This window comes from Micropterus salmoides, unplaced genomic scaffold (genome assembly GCF_014851395.1).
Source record: "Micropterus salmoides isolate LMB-PRFRI ecotype aquatic unplaced genomic scaffold, ASM1485139v1 Ms_hic_scaffold_12, whole genome shotgun sequence".
In the NCBI taxonomy this organism is placed as follows: Eukaryota; Metazoa; Chordata; class Actinopteri; order Centrarchiformes; family Centrarchidae; genus Micropterus; species Micropterus salmoides.
This window is the reverse complement of record NW_024040263.1, coordinates 35,086,658-35,106,134: the sequence shown is the minus strand read 5'-3', so window position 1 is coordinate 35,106,134 and position 19,477 is coordinate 35,086,658. Positions and strand designations below refer to the sequence as shown.

At 47.8% G+C, this 19,477-nt stretch overlaps 2 protein-coding genes across 2 annotated transcripts in view; both read right to left on the bottom strand.

Moving 5' to 3' along the window:
* LOC119899863 (spectrin beta chain, non-erythrocytic 1-like) overlaps positions 1–6,263 on the bottom strand; it is a 60,715-nt gene extending 54,452 nt beyond the window's left edge. Inside the window, exon 1 of the mRNA XM_038714667.1 lies at positions 6,125–6,263. The gene's annotated coding sequence lies outside the window, so the exon portion shown is untranslated. The remainder of the gene's footprint in view (positions 1–6,124) is intronic.
* A 7,213-nt stretch (positions 6,264–13,476) lies between these two features.
* polr3f (polymerase (RNA) III (DNA directed) polypeptide F) lies at positions 13,477–19,291 on the bottom strand. Its single transcript, XM_038714677.1, has 9 exons — positions 19,135–19,291; positions 18,268–18,385; positions 18,093–18,160; positions 17,754–17,821; positions 15,692–15,804; positions 15,461–15,604; positions 14,022–14,129; positions 13,752–13,943; positions 13,477–13,676 (listed from the first exon to the last, which is right to left on the bottom strand). Exons 1-9 carry the CDS (start codon positions 19,194–19,196, stop codon positions 13,599–13,601), a joined length of 951 nt encoding a protein of 316 aa, XP_038570605.1. The 5' UTR covers positions 19,197–19,291; the 3' UTR covers positions 13,477–13,598.
* Positions 19,292–19,477: the final 186 nt, after the last annotated feature.

Genomic DNA, 19,477 nt, shown 5'->3' with positions numbered 1-19,477 from the left:
CTAACATAGCTGTTTGCCCCTGTTTCCATGCTTTATGTTAGGCTAAGATAGCTGTTTGCCCCTGTTTCCATGCTTTATGCTGAGCTAACATAGCTGTTTGCCCCTGTTTCCATGCTTTATGTTAGGCTAAGATAGCTGTTTGCCCCTGTTTCCATGCTTTATGCTAAGCTAACATAGCTGTTTGCCCCTGTTTCCATGCTTTATGCTAAGCTAACATAGGTGTTTGCCCCTGTTTCCATGCTTTATGCTAAGCTAACATAGCTGTTTGCCCCTGTTTCCATGCTTTATGCTGAGCTAACATAGCTGTTTGTCCCTATTTCCATGCTTTATGCTAAGATAAGCTGTCAAACAGTGAAATTGGGATGTCTTGGCTCAACTGCTGAGTGTCTATAGGATCAAATAACATAATCATGGTCGCACAGGCGTCAGAAAAAGAGCGAAACTAAGCAAGTCAACTCAGGCTACATCCACATGACGAGATTTAAAACAAAGTGATCCTCTGTTTGGCATCAAGTGTTTCTGACCATAAAGAAAAGTTTAACCACGGAATAAACCATCTGGTTTCGTCAATTTTCACTCTATATATAAATAATGTTTTCACAGATATCGTGATTATTATCGATATCGAATGATATAAAACGTTTTAATCGTGATTAATTTTTGGCCACATCGCCCAGCCCTACGTGCAAAGAGACTGTGGCGGCGGGAAACAGACGTCATGTCAGCAGCATCGCATTTCTGCTTTGCTTGACTGATCAATCAAAGCCAATCAGGAAGCCAAACGTGAGCGTCATCGTTTCCACCCGTCAGCACTAACACGCTACCCCGGAGTTTAAAACCAGAACGGGGTCAGCGGCGGCAGGTGCAGGTCTGAGGTTTAAAATGAAGCCATCCGCGGTCACCAACGTTCAACTCTACGTTAATTATCGACTAATCGCTGCAGCTCTGGAAACACCTCACAGTGTGAAAACCTCTGTGCTAAGCTAACAGGCTGCTAGCTGTAGCTTCATTTCTTCAGATCTGAACATGTGACCCTCAGAGAGGACTTGACAGTTAATGTGATCAGACTCATTCAAACGTCAGGTTCAAAAGTGACCTTTAACCAGACCTGAAACATCGAACACAGACCGCAGGAATCTAAAGGGAAGTCCGCCCGCTCAGCCATTTGTTCCCCAACGGATCCAATCCTCACTCTAAACGCTCCACAGCAACACATCACCCCGTGACCTCCGCTCTTCTGACGCCAACATCCCGTCTCTGGCACTCAGAACCAAGCAGACCCGGGGCGATACAGACTGGACTCATCCGTTCAAATGAGTTCTTGTGAGACTTTTAAAATGTGTTTTAAAATGCGACGTGTCCTTCAGTACGGTGGAAAGCGCTCTATAAATAAAATGTAGTGCCTTCGTAAAGAGAAGCTGAGAGGAGGATCAGCTGGTCTCGCAGGATCAGGTCTGGGTGACTTCAGGACCCGATCAGCAGTGTGATGAATGTCTGTGATGCAGAAACAGCAGAAGAAGAATGACCTCACTCCACCGAGCGGAGCAGGGTGGAGTTATTGGATTTATGAACACACAGAGCGGTTTCCTGACCACACCTCCGTCACCAGCAGCTGCGTCACACTGATCTGTGGTCAGCTGAAACACAGCGAACAGACAAGTTACTGTCAGGCCGCCATCATTTCTTCTGACCTCCATGTTGTGTTTACACGCGTGTTTGTTAACATAAGAATGTCTCCAACATTTTAGCATCCTCACCAACATCATGGCAGAATAAACAGCAGGACTTTCCCCACCATTACGAGACAAAGCGTCTTCTCGCAGCGGCTAAAGCGTCTTCTCGCAGCACCTAAGCGTCTTCTCGCAGCGGCTAAAGCGTCTTCTCGCAGCACCTAAGCGTCTTCTCGCAGCACCTAAGCGTCTTCTCGCAGCGGCTAAAGCGTCTTCTCGCAGCACCTAAGCGTCTTCTCGCAGCGGCTAAAGCGTCTTCTCGCAGCGGCTAAAGCGTCTTCTCGCAGCACCTAAGCGTCTTCTCGCAGCGGCTAAAGCGTCTTCTCGCAGCGGCTAAAGCGTCTTCTCGCAGCGGCTAAAGCGTCTTCTCGCAGCGGCTAAAGCGTCTTCTCGCAGCGGCTAAGCGTCTTCTCGCAGCTGCTAAAGCGTCTTCTCGCAGCGGCTAAAGCGTCTTCTCGCAGCGGCTAAAGCGTCTTCTCGCAGCACCTAAGCGTCTTCTCGCAGCGGCTAAAGCGTCTTCTCGCAGCGGCTAAAGCGTCTTCTCGCAGCGGCTAAAGCGTCTTCTCGCAGCGGCTAAAGCGTCTTCTCGCAGCGGCTAAAGCGTCTTCTCGCAGCGGCTAAAGCGTCTTCTCGCAGCGGCTAAAGCGTCTTCTCGCAGCGGCTAAGCGTCTTCTCGCAGCGGCTAAAGCGTCTTCTCGCAGCTGCTAAAGCGTCTTCTCGCAGCGGCTAAAGCGTCTTCTCGCAGCGGCTAAAGCGTCTTCTCGCAGCACCTAAGCGTCTTCTCGCAGCTGCAAAAGCGTCTTCTCGCAGCACCTAAGCGTCTTCTCGCAGCGGCTAAAGCGTCTTCTCGCAGCGGCTAAAGCGTCTTCTCGCAGCACCTAAGCGTCTTCTCGCAGCGGCTAAAGCGTCTTCTCGCAGCGGCTAAAGCGTCTTCTCGCAGCGGCTAAGCGTCTTCTCGCAGCGGCTAAAGCGTCTTCTCGCAGCGGCTAAAGCGTCTTCTCGCAGCACCTAAGCGTCTTCTCGCAGCTGCTAAAGCGTCTTCTCGCAGCACCTAAGCGTCTTCTCGCAGCTGCTAAAGCGTCTTCTCGCAGCGGCTAAGCGTCTTCTCGCAGCGGCTAAAGCGTCTTCTCGCAGCGGCTAAAGCGTCTCAGCGACCAAGACTCAGTGACGCATCGTCGATGCCAGACATACATCTAGAGTGGTAAATATCTGGAGCTGTCAGCCGACCGATCGTCAGCATCCAGCCAATGACAGCAGGCAGCTATTTTTCATTACAAAACTTTTTTGTTTGTTTCGTGGTTTCATATTATTTATGTTATTTATTTGGGATATTTCAATATTTTTCACATTCTGATGTCTGTAATGATAATTCAAAGAGCAGTAACCTTTATTCATAAGAATATTCAATCAGTGGCATTAATGGAACTACTGTTGTTGGAACTGATGTTGTCCCAGAAATAATTGCGGTGAAAAGATACTATTGTCATTTTAAGACCTGTGAGAGGCCAAGTTACTGTCACGGTTCAGACTGAGCTCAGACTTCACATCCTGCCTGACGACCGAAGCTTTAACGAGCAGCTGATGAGACAAAGAACTGATGGGTCGGCAACACGGCGTTAATAATTCATGTTAACGAGGGTCACAGCTCAGATCCGTCTCTGTGGTCTCGTCCTGGGAACGTGTCCTGCTGATATCTGTCAGAGGGAAACAAACCTGTCGTCCGTCACTCGGCTGTTTATTTACCGTCCGTCCACGACGCCGGCTTCAATCAATAACGTCTGAATGATCCAAAGCCTGAAAGATGGTTTTTTACAGTGTACATGTCAACATCAACGTTTCTGCACCAAAACAAATAAATAAGCAAATAAGCTGCTGACAGCAGAGCAGATTTCAATATCGTCAATAAAACAAAAAACACTAGAACGTTGTTATTGTTTCTGTATCGTTCTGGAAATGTTCCGGTAATATTGATTATTTCCACAGACATTATGTTGCATCCTGTCACGGCTCCATTAACACTAATGTGTTCTCCGTGGTCTCTCTGTTTAAAGTACCTCCGTAGAACATTCTCTGAAGGTTAACAAAGCCATTAAACCTTCTGTTTACGTTACAGGAAACAGGAACGACATTCAAGAACATTTATCCAATGTTCTGTACAGAAAATGATGATTAGAGAACCTTCCATCAAACCACAATCTTCGTGAGATTAGGAGAACGTTCACATGTGGTCCAAAATAAGGTTCTTCTTTTTTATATATTATATACAGTTTCCCACCTTTACAGTGTCTTAAAATGTGATCTTTGTGGAATTTTGAGGATTTCAGGGTTCTATAACAGAACTATAGAACGTATTTACAATGTGGTAAAAGACTCCTTAAATGTATTTTTAACATCTTTAACATCTTGGAACTTCAACTAGCATAAGAAATGTGAACATGTACAGATGGAGAACATAAGTAAATATAGAAGAACATTCTCCAAATGTTCTAACCACACAGGAAGTGAACGTTCCCTCGGGCTCGTCTTTACGTAACCATGTAATGAAGTTAAAAGACAGATATGGAACATTCTTCAAATGTTCTACAACACTGAGAGGGTTCCTGTAGGTTATTTATGGAACCAAGAGAACCTTCTGTAGAGACTGTACGATTTTTTAACACCATGGGAACCTTGAGGGAACCTTACAGGAAGGCTGGGATTCTCTTAACTTTAGAACAACACTCCCTTCCCACATGTTCTCTCAGGAACGTGTTCGCATAGTTTCTACAATGATGGTAAAAGCTGCTTCTGTGTCGTTCCTTTAACGCGAGAACATTAAACACATGAAGCTCTGATGGAGGTAAAAGTACAGGAACCATGAGTGAACGTTGCCTGAAGGTATTTATGTAATCATGAGAGTACGCTGTGTAGAAACTTTATGAGAACGTCATTTGATGTTCTCAAGATGGTAATCTAAGAGGAACCTTTTAAAATCGTCTTAACTAACTAAAAACATTCATAGAACGTTCCTAAAAACAAAACGTCTTCGGCTAGGCCACACCAGTTCTTTAAACATTAGAAGAGCACTTGATAAGAGATCTCTCAAAGAACACTGTCCACACATTGGGTGGAGGTGACGTAGCTACAGAGGAACCCTGAAGGAGTTTATGGAACAATTAGAAGACATTTTGAAAAGGTTTGTGTTATTTATAGGAACCTTATTAGAATGTTGTGAGGAACAGTACAGCATGGGAACGTTATGAGATTGTTGTGGTTCTCCTGACTTTACAAAATGATTCCAAGAAAGTTCCTGCAACTAAATATTGTTTCCAATGATGGTTCTCCTAAAATATCGATAATGTTGATCTGAAGGTTCCAGGTAATATTAAGATTAACATTTTTTTAATTTGTAAAAAGCAGCTGGAACCTGCATGTTTTCTTCAGAATAGATTAACCGACAGTCCAACAGATTTCTGATCACATTAATTAATCAGAACTACGAGTTCTTTGAAGGCTGGAATGGGAACTTAGCAGGAACTCTGGGAACCCTTCTTCTGTTCTGTGTTTATTGGAGGTATTTATTAGAGTCTCTGCACTGACTGCAGATCTAACCCCGCCTGCTGCTGCACCCTTCCTCTGGGTGGTGGTCCGGGTTATTAGATCTCGCCTCGGCCCCTCCTGGGCTGCAGCCCCGCGTGACAACATTACGGTTCTGCAGAGTTCTACAGACCTCCGCGGTGGGGCTGTCTGGACCGGATCGTGTTTGCGTGGATTCGTGTAACATCAGGAGAACGTTCCCCAAAGTTCCCGCAACTAAAAAAAGGCGTATTTTGGGGATCTGGGTTTGTGTGGGGGACCGAGGCCTGCTCAGTCCGGGTCCCGCTCAGTCCGGGTCCCGGCCACCATCAGTCCTGCTGTCGGTGTTAAACTGCGCACCGGCCTGCAGAGCGTCTCTCAGGCGGGGACAGCAGCTGCTCATTCTACCGCTAATAAACACCCGCAACTGTGCGGTGACGCTCCGGTGTTTATTGTCCCGAACGGTAACGCACATCACCTCCTCCTCCCGCGGCCACGCCTGTTTTCGCGTCCTGCATGGCGCACCGTTATTATCCTCCATCCTGCCGAGACAAATGGCTGCTGGCGGGGCGGGGGGACGCGCGGCGGACATGCGGGCTGAGGCGCACCGCGGCGCGGCTACAGGGAGCCGATCCGGCCTGGAGGGAGGACCGGGTCTCCGGGAGGACTCTGTGGCTCGGACCGGAGCAGAAGAAGCCAGATCCAGCAGAGCCTCCTCCTCCGACATGAAGCGAAGTTTGCGGAGGAGCCGACGGCCCCGCAGAGCCGCAATCACAGCCGACAACAACAAAAGGGCCGCAGCAGAAACGGACAGAGAAGAAGAAGAAGAAGAAGCTCACCTGCTCAGGAGATCAGCGCGAGCCTCCAAACTCCAAACCGAGACCAAGAAGAAGAAGAAGAAGAAGAAGAGTCCGCAAAGTGGCGTCCGACACGGAGAGGACGGAGCGACAGACAGGAGGGAGGGAGCTGCTGCAGGGAATGACGGGAAAGAATCCGCACTGCCCCCCCCTCCTCTTCCTCCTCCTCTTCCTCCTCCTCCCTCACCCCTCCTCCCTCACCCCTCCTCCCTCAGCCCCCCCCAGTCTGCATCAGTGCGGGTCTAAAGGTCTGAACACAAACCCAGATTCTGGTTTTCATCTTTTATTTCTGAGTTTTTGTTGCGTTCAAAGACAAATCTGAACTCTTTGTGGAAACTACAGTTAAGACATTAAAGCCCTGTAGCGCCCCCTGAAGGCAGCACACTTCATCACAGCCACAGTCTGAACAAACACCACCCTGATGGAGTCTCTGTTCCTACCTGGTTCCTCCAGCCTGGACTGTCTGAGTCTCTCAACTCAAGAACGTGGACACGACCAGAGTCTCATACTGACAAGTCACAGAGCGACATGGACAAAAAAACACCTGTAAGACTCTGGACAGCCTGTAGGGACTCCACCCGACCCGACTCCACCTACACTCAATTCAACTCCACATGACCTGCTTCAACTCGACTCCACCGACTCGACCTGCTTTAACTCGACTCCACCCGACCCGACTCCACCTGCATTCAATTCAACTCGACATGACCTGCTTCAACTCGACTCCACCCGACCCGACTCCACCTGCAGTCAATTCAACTCGACATGACCTGCTTCAACTCGACTCCACCCGACCCGACTCCACCTGCATTCAATTCAACTCGACATGACCTGCTTCAACTCGACTCCACCCGACCCGACTCCACCTGCATTCAATTCAACTCGACATGACCTGCTTCAACTCGACTCCACCCGACCCAACTCCACCGACTCGACCTGCTTTAACTCGACTCCACCCGACTCGACCTGCTTCAACTCGACTCCACCCGACCCGACTCCACCTGCATTCAATTCAACTCGACATGACCTGCTTTAACTCAACTCCACCCAACTCGACCTGCTTCAACTCGACTCCACCCGACCCAACTCCACCCGACCCGACTCCACCTACACTCAATTCAACTCCACATGACCTGCTTCAACTCGACTCCACCGACTCGACCTGCTTTAACTCGACTCCACCCGACCCGACTCCACCTGCATTCAATTCAACTCGACATGACCTGCTTCAACTCGACTCCACCCGACCCAACTCCACCAACTCGACCTGCTTTAACTCGACTCCACCCGACTCGACCTGCTTCAACTCGACTCCACCCGACCCGACTCCACCTGCATTCAATTCAACTCGACATGACCTGCTTTAACTCAACTCCACCCAACTCGACCTGCTTCAACTCGACTCCACCCGCCTCGACCTGCTTCAACTCGACTCCACCCGACCCCACCTGCATTCAATTCAACTAGACATGACCTGCTTCAACTCGACTCCACCCGACCCAACTCCACCCGACCCGACTCCACCTACACTCAATTCAACTCCACATGACCTGCTTTAACTCGACTCCACCCGACTCGACCTGCTTTAACTCGACTCCACCCGACTCGACCTGCTTCAACTCGACTCGACCTGCTTTAACTCGACTCCACCCGACCCCACCTGCATTCAATTCAACTCGACATGACCTGCTTCAACTCGACTCCACCCGACCCGACTCCACCTGCATTCAATTCAACTCGACATGACCTGCTTTAACTCAACTCCACCCAACTCGACCTGCTTCAACTCGACTCCACCCGACCCAACTCCACCCGACCCGACTCCACCTACACTCAATTCAACTCCACATGACCTGCTTTAACTTGACTCCACCCGACTCGACCTGCTTTAACTCGACTCCACCCGACTCGACCTGCTTCAACTCGACTCGACCTGCTTTAACTCGACTCCACCCGACCCCACCTGCATTCAATTCAACTCAACATGACCTGCTTCAACTCGACTCCACCCGACCCGACTCCACCTGCATTCAATTCAACTCGACATGACCTGCTTTAACTCAACTCCACCCAACTCGACCTGCTTCAACTCGACTCCACCCGACCCAACTCCACCCGACCCGACTCCACCTACACTCAATTCAACTCCACATGACCTGCTTCAACTCGACTCCACCGACTCGACCTGCTTTAACTCGACTCCACCCGACCCGACTCCACCTGCATTCAATTCAACTCGACATGACCTGCTTCAACTCGACTCCACCCGACCCAACTCCACCGACTCGACCTGCTTTAACTCGACTCCACCCGACTCGACCTGCTTCAACTCGACTCCACCCGACCCGACTCCACCTGCATTCAATTCAACTCGACATGACCTGCTTTAACTCAACTCCACCCAACTCGACCTGCTTCAACTCGACTCCACCCGCCTCGACCTGCTTCAACTCGACTCCACCCGACCCCACCTGCATTCAATTCAACTAGACATGACCTGCTTCAACTCGACTCCACCCGACCCAACTCCACCCGACCCGACTCCACCTACACTCAATTCAACTCCACATGACCTGCTTTAACTCGACTCCACCTGACTCGACCTGCTTTAACTCGACTCCACCCGACTCGACCTGCTTCAACTCGACTCGACCTGCTTTAACTCGACTCCACCCGACCCCACCTGCATTCAATTCAACTCGACATGACCTGCTTCAACTCGACTCCACCCGACCCGACTCCACCTGCATTCAATTCAACTCGACATGACCTGCTTTAACTCAACTCCACCCAACTCGACCTGCTTCAACTCGACTCCACCCGACCCAACTCCACCCGACCCGACTCCACCTACACTCAATTCAACTCCACATGACCTGCTTTAACTCGACTCCACCCGACTCGACCTGCTTCAACTCGACTCGACCTGCTTTAACTCGACTCCACCCGACCCCACCTGCATTCAATTCAACTCGACATGACCTGCTTCAACTCGACTCCACCCGACCCGACTCCACCTGCATTCAATTCAACTCGACATGACCTGCTTTAACTCAACTCCACCCAACTCGACCTGCTTCAACTCGACTCCACCCGACCCAACTCCACCCGACCCGACTCCACCTACACTCAATTCAACTCCACATGACCTGCTTCAACTCGACTCCACCGACTCGACCTGCTTTAACTCGACTCCACCCGACCCGACTCCACCTGCATTCAATTCAACTCGACATGACCTGCTTCAACTCGACTCCACCCGACCCAACTCCACCGACTCGACCTGCTTTAACTCGACTCCACCCGACTCGACCTGCTTCAACTCGACTCCACCCGACCCGACTCCACCTGCATTCAATTCAACTCGACATGACCTGCTTTAACTCAACTCCACCCAACTCGACCTGCTTCAACTCGACTCCACCAGCCTCGACCTGCTTCAACTCGACTCCACCCGACCCCACCTGCATTCAATTCAACTCGACATGACCTGCTTCAACTCGACTCCACCCGACCCAACTCCACCCGACCCGACTCCACCTACACTCAATTCAACTCCACATGACCTGCTTTAACTCGACTCCACCCGACTCGACCTGCTTTAACTCGACTCCACCCGACTCGACCTGCTTCCACCCGACTCGACTCCACCTACATTCAATTCAACTACACATGACCTGCTTTAACTCGACTCAACCCGCTTCAACTCGACTCCACCCGACTCGACCTGCTTCAACTCGGCTCCACCCAACTCGACCTGCTTCCACCCAACCTGCTTCGACTCGACTCCACCCGACTCGGCTGTTGACCCCAGCTCCTACACAGACTTTCTGCCCCCCCACCCTTCCCTGCACCACCTTTATGCTGACGGATAGATCAGCGACCTTTTGGGGCCTTAACTGGGACTCGTTCAGTTAGGGGGTGATGACAGGAAGTGACGTCACAGCGTGGGCGTGGCTCTGTTTCGGCAGAGTCGGAGCTCATTAATAATGAATTTAATGTAAATGAGCTTAATGGACCTGCAGCTGAAGAAGAACGACGACTGTAGTTTACAGATTCATGACTCAGCTCTGATTTAGGGTCAGCTGAGGCTCATGGGTAGTGTAGTATTTTATTCCACAGACCAAACTGAGAGAGAAATAGTGACCAGAACCCGTCTGATCAATGAGGCTACCTCCTGACCCTCGCTGCTGCTCTCTGATTGGTCGATGCGGAAGCATGAAAACACGTTGTGTAAACTGAGCCGTGCTGACGGTCAGCGGCGGGCCCATTAGGGGCTGATGGAGCACTTTACTGAGGCCTGATGGAGAACGCCGAGGCTGACGAGAGCTGTGATTGGATGAACAGATGGAAACACACCTGAGTGCTCTGCCCGCCGTCGGGAAGTGTTTTCATATCGATTCATAAGATGTTTGTTTGGATCATTAATCTTATTTTAAAGGGTCAGTTCACTGCGTCCCTCTCGCGGTACCTGTCCAGGTATGACGGAGCTCACAGCTTTATAACCATCACTCTTGATTCTGGTCTCTGACGGTCTTCGTCAGTTTCTCTCGCCCAGCTGATCCCCGTCCAGGTTCTGACCCCCGGGACTCTTCGTCTTCGTCCGATCTCGACCTAATGGAAGATAAAAGCCTCACTAAGGAAACTTTAGTTTCAGCGTGTACGTGGTCAGAGGAACCTGGATCAGGTGTTTCCAGGCCCACAGCACCCGGGTCAGTTACTCGAGTAGTACTGCATCTAAGTACATTAGAGGTGCAGGACTGTCACAAGGTTTAGCTGTTAGCTGTGCAGACGGTTTGTCCCTCAGGGCGTATCCTGTCCGTACGCGCTGCTGAGACCGTTCACTACTGCATCCTGGGTAAATACTTTGTGTATTTTTGCTGTGTTGTGTATCTGGAGCTGCTGTAACAGGTGAACTTCCCAGCGTGGGATCATTAAAGTCTGATCTTACTTGTAGTAAATACTGCGTAGGGGAGACCGAAACAAGCTTTGGTGTCTTTGTCAGAACTCAAGACTTCTTGAACTAATTGGAAATAACTTTTATAACCTGTATTTATGTTTTACTTGTTAACAGTCATCAAATGTTTTTACAAGCAAATGTTAAAGTCACAACACTGATTCAAACACTAGAGGTGAAACGTTCTGCTCCCACCTGCAGGGGCGACAGCACAAATAATTCCTTCATATAAACAGAGGATCAAAATAAACCAGAATATGGATGCAGTTAAAACAATTTCAGATCCGTTGATATTACTGCTTCAAACTTCTTTTTTTATGAAGTGATACAAGGTCACATGACATCATAGTACAGCGACGAGTTCAATTCTGCAACGTTCTGCAACGTTCTGCAACGTTCTTCGAGGTGCGTTTTCTCCCGTTTGGTGGGCGTGTCTCAGCTGTCAGCCAATCACGGTGTTAAAAAGGCAGGAAAATGCAGTGCGCTCGCGTTCACGGCAGGGTGGTGTTCAGGGAACCGCTACGTTTCCGTTGAAGAAAAACCTTTTGCTACGTTTTGTCTGCGCTGAACTCGCCCCGAGTCACCGGATCCCCAAACTGAGGGGCAAAAACTTCTGGACTACGCCACCAAGTACAGGCCTATTAATAACACAGTACACGTAGTAAAGTCAGCTACAGTACACAGAAGCGTTATTAGAAAGATACTGTCGTATATTATTTTCTATATCGAGCGTCAGTACTGTGCTACTGTTACAAACCACAAATCTAAATAATGTTGATAGATTATTATTACAGGGCTTCAAGTTACTGACGGTGGGAGCTGAAGATTTAAATATTGGACTCTGCTGCAAAACACACATTATATAGAATATTCACAGATATTTAAACTGACCACAAACACTTTCTGAAAATTATCAGGAGGAAAAAATAAATATATATTTATTTTGATGTTCTTTCTAAGCCGGGCGCCATTTTACCTGTAACCCCCAACTGTGCCAGCGAACAACAAGCTACCCTGCTAGCTAGAAACAATGAAGCGGATATTTGACAAAGATATCAAATGTTAGACAACAACATGGCCGTCAAGAAAAAGAGCGATTTAAATAAAATTACTTTCATAGCTCTAAAACGAGTCCAGGCCGTCTAACCGCGGATAATTATCTGAGAGCGATGAGTTTCACGTCGTCTTTCTGATAGAGGTTATAATTGTCCCGCTCTCCCTAAACGTTTGAGGCCGCTGTGCAAAAAATGCCGTCAGGTAAGAATGCTTTAAAAAAATAAAAGATTAAATTGATCAATTAACCAAATCTGGCGCTGAAAGAAGCTCGAGGCCAACGCGGGCTTTGAATGTTGATCAGGGTTCATTCTGCCAACAAACAAACAAACAAACAAAAATACAAAGTGAGTAAACCGAAGAAAAATCTAAACCAGATCAATGTTTGATTTTAATCTATTAACAAACCTTCTTACTGTCAGTAACTAAATACTAGATGGAATTAGTTTCTAGTAATAATTAGCAGGTGAAATCTGACCTGGAATTTACAATTAGTTACTGCCGACTACATATTAAGTTCTAGCAGCAGGTTTTCAGGACTACACGTTAAACGGCTCGCCGTAAACCTCAGCTGCTGCAGATTCCCACTCCGTCAGCGCCACAGTGTCCATCCAGCCGGAGGAGAACGAATCATCAATGTAACTAAAATATTCAGAGGTTACTCTTTAATGTCGGCCCTCAGACTGTTTAGAGTCCGAACAGCTGATTGAGATTCGATCGATTCACAAATAGAACCGTTTCCTGTTTTGGTAAAGCTCTGGTATCATTTCAGATAACAGTAATCTATGTAGTACCGCCAGTTACCGTCTGGTACGTTGTTCTCTACATGGTGGTTAGTCTCTAAGCGCCGACTCGTCAGTAACCAGAACCGTTCACGCAGAACGACTTCAGCATTTCAGAAGTTTGCTGCAGCGCCACGTTGACCTCCAGGCTGCGATCCGTCGGCCCTCCGTAAGGGACATTAATGAGCAGATTTATGCGCACTTGTTTAATAAGAGCAGCGATCTTCGTCTCCGGCGGGAGGAAGAGTAGCGGCGCCTCGTGAGACGTGCCGGGACCGTGGATGCAGTTCAGACCAATGGTGGCTCGCAAGAAGGCGGGACCTAAGGAGAAAGGTCAAAGCGATGTAAAAATGCACACAATGAACGCAGAAAGCAGAAGCTGAATCCTTTAGGTCCCAAAACCAGGACACGTCGGGGGAAAAGAGGACGTCAATAATCCCGTCAGGTCTACGTCCTCATCACGGCAACAGACCCTGAAGGCCTGAAGGCCACGAGTCTGATGTCCCGTCCTCGACACAACGAATCCACCATCAACACGCGTGTCACATTTCCACTTTTATTGAACTTTGATAAATAGAAAACGAACAGGTGGGGTCACAGACCGCCGGGAGAATAAACTGAAGGTTTCATCACAGAGAAAAGAAACGAGGCGGCCGAGCCGCCGTCAGAAGTCCAACCACTCCGACATGTAGACGCAGTTGGACGGAGAGATTTCTCCTCCTTCGTGACAGTCGTCGAACACCTGAGGACAGGAAACAGGGGTCAGGACGCCGCTGTGGAAAAGCTGTACGTGCGGTATTAAATGTAGTATTTTTACCGGGCAGAGTCCGCAGGGCGCCCTGACGAGGCCGGTGGGTTGGATGATGGTGTTGACGCCGCGGTAAAGCTTCATCTGTCCGTCCACGCTGCCCACCGTGCCCTCCTTGGCGGCGATGACGGTCATCTCCACCTTCCCGTCGTAGATCAGCGTGTTCAGGATGGTCTCGATGTCGTCCATGGACAGATCCACCTGCGGTCAAACACCCGTCAGTTACTCAGAGAGACGCACCGTGATGTCGTAAAGGGGGCGGGGCAGCGGGAGCGTCACCTTGCTGATGCCCAGCTCACAGATGTACTTCCAGACTTCGTGCGAGGTGGCGAAGGAGCTGTTCCTCTGGACCATCGGACTCTGCTTGCTGTCCCGCGCTGCTTCAGCCTGTTTGAGGGTTTGAGAGCATTTCACAGAATCAAGTATAGCTATAAAGCCGCCGGGCACATGGCAGAGACTGAATCCTCTTCACTCACGCTGGAGAACATGAAACCAGAATCCCTGTACGCTTCGTTCTTTCATTATTTCAAAACCAAATCGGTTTTTGTTTTTCTCTTTTAAAAACAAAACGAAAAATATTGATTTAGATTGTTAATGTGTCCGATTAGTGTAGAGTTGTGTTACAACCCTGCAGCAGGGCGGCTTGAACATCAACATAGGCGCGTTCTTAGTTCAGTTTGTAACTCGCTGGCAGCTGAGAATCCTCCGGTTTTCACTGACAAACACGAACTGTTATTAGTTGAATCGGCGAGCTGTATATTAACGAATCATACGCGGATTAAAAGGGTAATTTTCGTTTCCACCTGACCATGTTTGTGTGACCACTGGATGCACTGAATTCATTTGATACTGAAGAAATCTGGAGGATTCTGAGGAAAGGCTTCCTGGTCCGTGTACGTTCTGATAGTTTGTTTTTTCGTTTGACTCACAAAACGGAAAAAAAAGCTGAAAAACAACTAAACCAAATTCAAATAACGGTCCAATTTAGTTTTTTTTAAATTCCCTGTTTCATTTCTCCGTTTGAAGATAGAAGCTAAGAAAAGAAAGGCAGGTGACTCGGAAGGAAGAGTAAACATGTTAAAATAAAAGCCAAGCTTGTAGGACGGTCGGATCTGTAACATTATGCAGCGTAACGTTATAACAGGGTGACGTCAGATGAAAAATAAATAAATAAAACTGGACCGAGAGACTATTTATTCATGAAAACAGCAAGAGTCACACTGCGTTCATTTAAGAAAACATATCACTACATCCTAAATTAGGAATTTTGAACTATAGAGACGATAAAAACTGGCCAGAATTTCGGTGGGATTTATGAGTGAGTTCACATTCGTAATAAAAAGCTAGTATACTGAGTTCTATAAATAAACTAAATTACGTCTGTTCTGGCTCTGAATTTCAGCTTCAATTACTTGTTTGCTTAATCGTCCAGCCCTAAGTAATATAATATTTATTATTCTGCATGACGAGTACTTTAAGTATATTTTGATGCTGATACTTTTGTACTTTTACTTGAGTAAATGGTATTAGTACTGACTGTGCTGCCACCTGCTGGTCTGAAAGTTCAGCTGAACTTTTGAGCATTAAAGATGTTCTTCTCACGTAAACTCATTAAAGTATTCTCAGAGGCGACCGGTCTTATTTATTCTGCAGTCCTTTAATCATCACGTAAGACTGAATTAATAAATGCTGCAGTTTAAATAAAGTTTTTTTTGTACCTTGCCCTGCAGGAACTTGAAGCACTGCTGGTTGAGAACTTCCACAAACTCGGACTCGAAGTCCTGGTCGCTGTACCAGGCGCCCCCCGTCACCGAGCGGTCCGGCTGCAGGTTGTACAACATGTACACCTTCTTCTTGGACGCCTGCACACAGCAAACACGGGAGCTGTCAGACAGGAAACCTCCTATCTTCACAGGAACATACGACTGTTTCAGAGAGGATCAGCTCACAGCGACGGATTTGACGGCCTTGATGAGTTTCTTGCTCTCCAGGTTCTTCAGGATCTTGTTGATCTCCGTCAGAGGAAGGTTGCTCTTAAAGCGGATCTCTCTGCTCCAGATGCCTGCGGCACGAAACCTCACTTCAACACTTAATAAAAATACATTTTATTTGTAACGCATTTAATATTTAAACAAATCTCAAAGTGCTACAGATTAAAAACACTTCCCACCACAAAGGACGGGCTGAAACAGGTTCCTCCTGTTCATGCTGGACTTTACCATCTCTTTATAACGTGAGTCTAAAGGCTCGTGCACGACTCCACACAACTTTCAGCGTCGGCAGGTCGCCGTGTTACGACTTGACGTCTTGTGACGGGAGTCTTGACCGGAAGTCACACTCTACACGAGCTGAAAACGACGCTGTCACCCGACGACGGGTCTCCAAACCAGGTTTCGTCAAGATAAGTCACGCGGGAAATAACGAGAAACTGAACACGAAACATTATTCTAGTGATAAAACTTAAAAAGTCAAAGAATCTGGCTGAAAGACCGGATCGGCACCTGCAGGCAGCAGCAGCGAGCGTCTGAACTGCAGAGAGCTGGAGGGGAGGAAAACTGTAGTGACAAAGCATTTTAGCGTGCTAGATATCTGGCTGGCGTCAGCGAGACGTTTTGATGTGTCGTTGGATAGTTTGCAGATAAAGATCTCCGAACACAGATCGATCGTCGATTCGGCCCTGATCACAGCCCGGCGGTCTGCGAGCTCGGCGACTTGCAAATCGGGGACAAAATCCAGTCCAAACTCCTAAGTTCCCCTGAAGTCATGAAGCTTCATCAGAGCGTCGACTCCTTCCACAGGAAACAAAAAGACGCTCGAAGACGCCGGCTGACTGCACGAAGTCCAACTTGGAATTTTTCCGACACGTTTTGACAAATAATTGCAGGTCTCAATTAGAAGCCTGGTCTGGTTTTAAAGAAGTCTTCTGGAGCCCACCGTGACATGGACGCGTTGCACATCGTTAGATCGGTTAGAATCTCCACAATTCAAGCGTTCAGTTTCATTTTACGGAAACAACGAGTCCCACGGTCCCTTGGGGACTCGCAGGTCCCTCCTGGGTCTACGCACGTATAAATTCATCTTTAGACTGCCAGGCATTTATACTAGTGCGTCCGTCATTCTGCGATTACACCCCCAAACAGCGTCCACTGTGTTGACTTTTGCCGGCCGAGCAGGCTAACTTCCTGTTTTAAAATTATAAACGTGCGGCCGGTGTAGCCTTTTCAAATGTTACCGACCGGGTGGATCACATTCTGATAACGAAACGAGTCATTTCGCTCGGGTTGCGACGATCAAATATAGCGATCCACCGTTTCACAGACGCCGGTTTGGCTGCTAGTAAAAGTTACTACAAAGCACGGGCACTTCCTGTCGGCTCGGAGGCGAGGCTACCCAGCCGACCAATCACAGAGCTTACGGTCCTCGTCGACTCGACGTGTAGTTACAGTTTTTGAGGAGGTGCACGTCAGGCGACGGCGTAGCCCCGTAGCCTTCCAGCATGATAAACAAGAAAGATGAAAAAGTGGCGCCCCTGAAGTCTAAATGAGTCCATTCCTTAATTATTTATATGATGTCGATCTTTTGACGGCCATTTTGCACGTTCCTTAATTTTTTTGTCAATCTTATATTTATATTTTTATCCAGATCCTTTGCCGCTGTAATATGTTTGCACGACACAAATCCGGAGTGACGCTCACGTAAATAACTGCTGCATTTTTCTTTTACACATATTTCTATAATTCTTTCATAACCTCCATCTGTTTATTCCATATTTATTTATTTCCTTCCTTATTATCACCGAAGCAGTTTAAATGAACAGAATCATTTCCCGTCTTTGCTGAGCGAGAAGAGTCTAAAGTCCAGCGCCGGGTGGGTTCAGTGAAGGCCGGACCGTTAAGTGAAGCTTCAGGGTAGATTAAGTTTTGAATCTGTCTGATGAGCTTCAGTGGATCTGTGGATGTGAACAGGAGGAACCGTCTGAAGGCAGAGCGAGTGTTGGCGTAGCAGGTGTACCTTTGTTTCCTGCGTCCTCGATGACCTGATAGACCAGTTTCTCCTGGTTGTCTGAACCTTTCATCTTACTGAAACACAGCGGCAACAAAAACAGATCACTCGTGTCGGAGCGTCAAACATCTGCTTCAACTGAGGTTTAGAGGAGAAACGGTTTAAAGCGTAAAGGACGAGCGGCATCATTAAAGGCTGTGAATCAGCATCGGCTCACGTGTTTATTCCAGAGACAATATTATGATTAAAGAAAATTAAATATTCTGCTGGACAGACAATAAAAAAAGTCAGGAGAAGAAGAGGACAGAGATGATGTCATCACTCTGATGACATCACCGTGATGTCTACCTGGCGCTCTGAGTGTCCTTCATCCTGTACAGGAGACCTGTACTGTTCCTCAGCAGGTCCAGCTGACCCTGGAACACACGGCAGGTTCAGACCATCAATCAGAAACACAAACAAACAGGACGGTCGGCACGTTACCGTCCGATCCGAGCGACCAATCACAGAGGAGGAGACTGACCAGTGACAGCAGCTTGTTGATGGCCATGGCTCGGTCCTGCGGCTCCAGGTGAGGCATGTCGTTCTGGATCACCTGGTCCGTGATGCCGTGAGGAAACTGCTGACACAGCTCTTTGATCCTGCAACACACAGGTGACCGTCGACCAGCTGTTTGAGGCTCTGAATAAAACATCTGAAGACGTTAACGTGGACAAAACAGGCAGAACTGTCTAACGACCAATCGGTTGATCCAAGGAAGGTTTGACAGCTGGGTGAAGACATTTCGCCCAGTGTCCCGGCTGCCCTTGGATAACTAATCACTTAATTAAGAAAATAATAAAAACAATAATTTGTTGCTTCAGTAGGCTGTTGTTTTTATTGGCATGTATTTGTAGATATTCCTGTATAATTCTTCTTTTTGATCAGATAGATCCTCTTTTAAATGACCACAGTCTGTTTACTGACTTCAGTGTTTTCTGCTTCTAGGCAGGAGTTTTGGTTTAACATAATCACAATGAACAGCTTGCTCGCGTGTTTGCAGGATAAAACTAGTGAAGAAGCTCGTTTATAAATCTGTAGGAGCAAAACTCCACATCGGCAACACATTCAAAACACCGAGCAGAACTTTCACCATAGCGATAAAAACAGAGGCTTGTCTTTTATTTAAACTCTCCTAGGACACAGGACAGGGTTAGATTTTGATCAAATGAAGTAAACTGGCTGAATGTCGCCGCCACTCAGCTTCAGAAAATGTATTTAACAGCAGAATGTGTCCCGAGTGTGTCTGACGATGACAGACTGACGCTAAATTAGATATAATTTGTACGGAGTTTGGCGCAGCGGTCTCCGGGTAAACACCCTCCGGGCTCGCTAACGTCTCCGGACTGACCTCTTCTCGATCTCCGCGGGGTCCGAAACGTTCGTCTCCTTCTTCACTTTGACTTCTGCCATTTTAACTCCTTTAACTTTGCGTTTCTGTCGGAACTGTGGCGCCTGTTAGCTCGCGAGCTAACGTTGTCAGACGGGCATGCTAGCTCAGGGTCCTCAGAAGTTAGCAGTCGGCGGAGGCGTCCTACAAACTGCCTGGTAAAAAATAAACGTTCATAAATAAAACATTAGTTTGATATCATCTTTTTTATGTTGATTACTATTTATGACATTTAAACCATTAGATAACATCAAAAGATGTTGAGTCAAGCTTAACTGAACTATTAAACTTATTGGAATGTAAA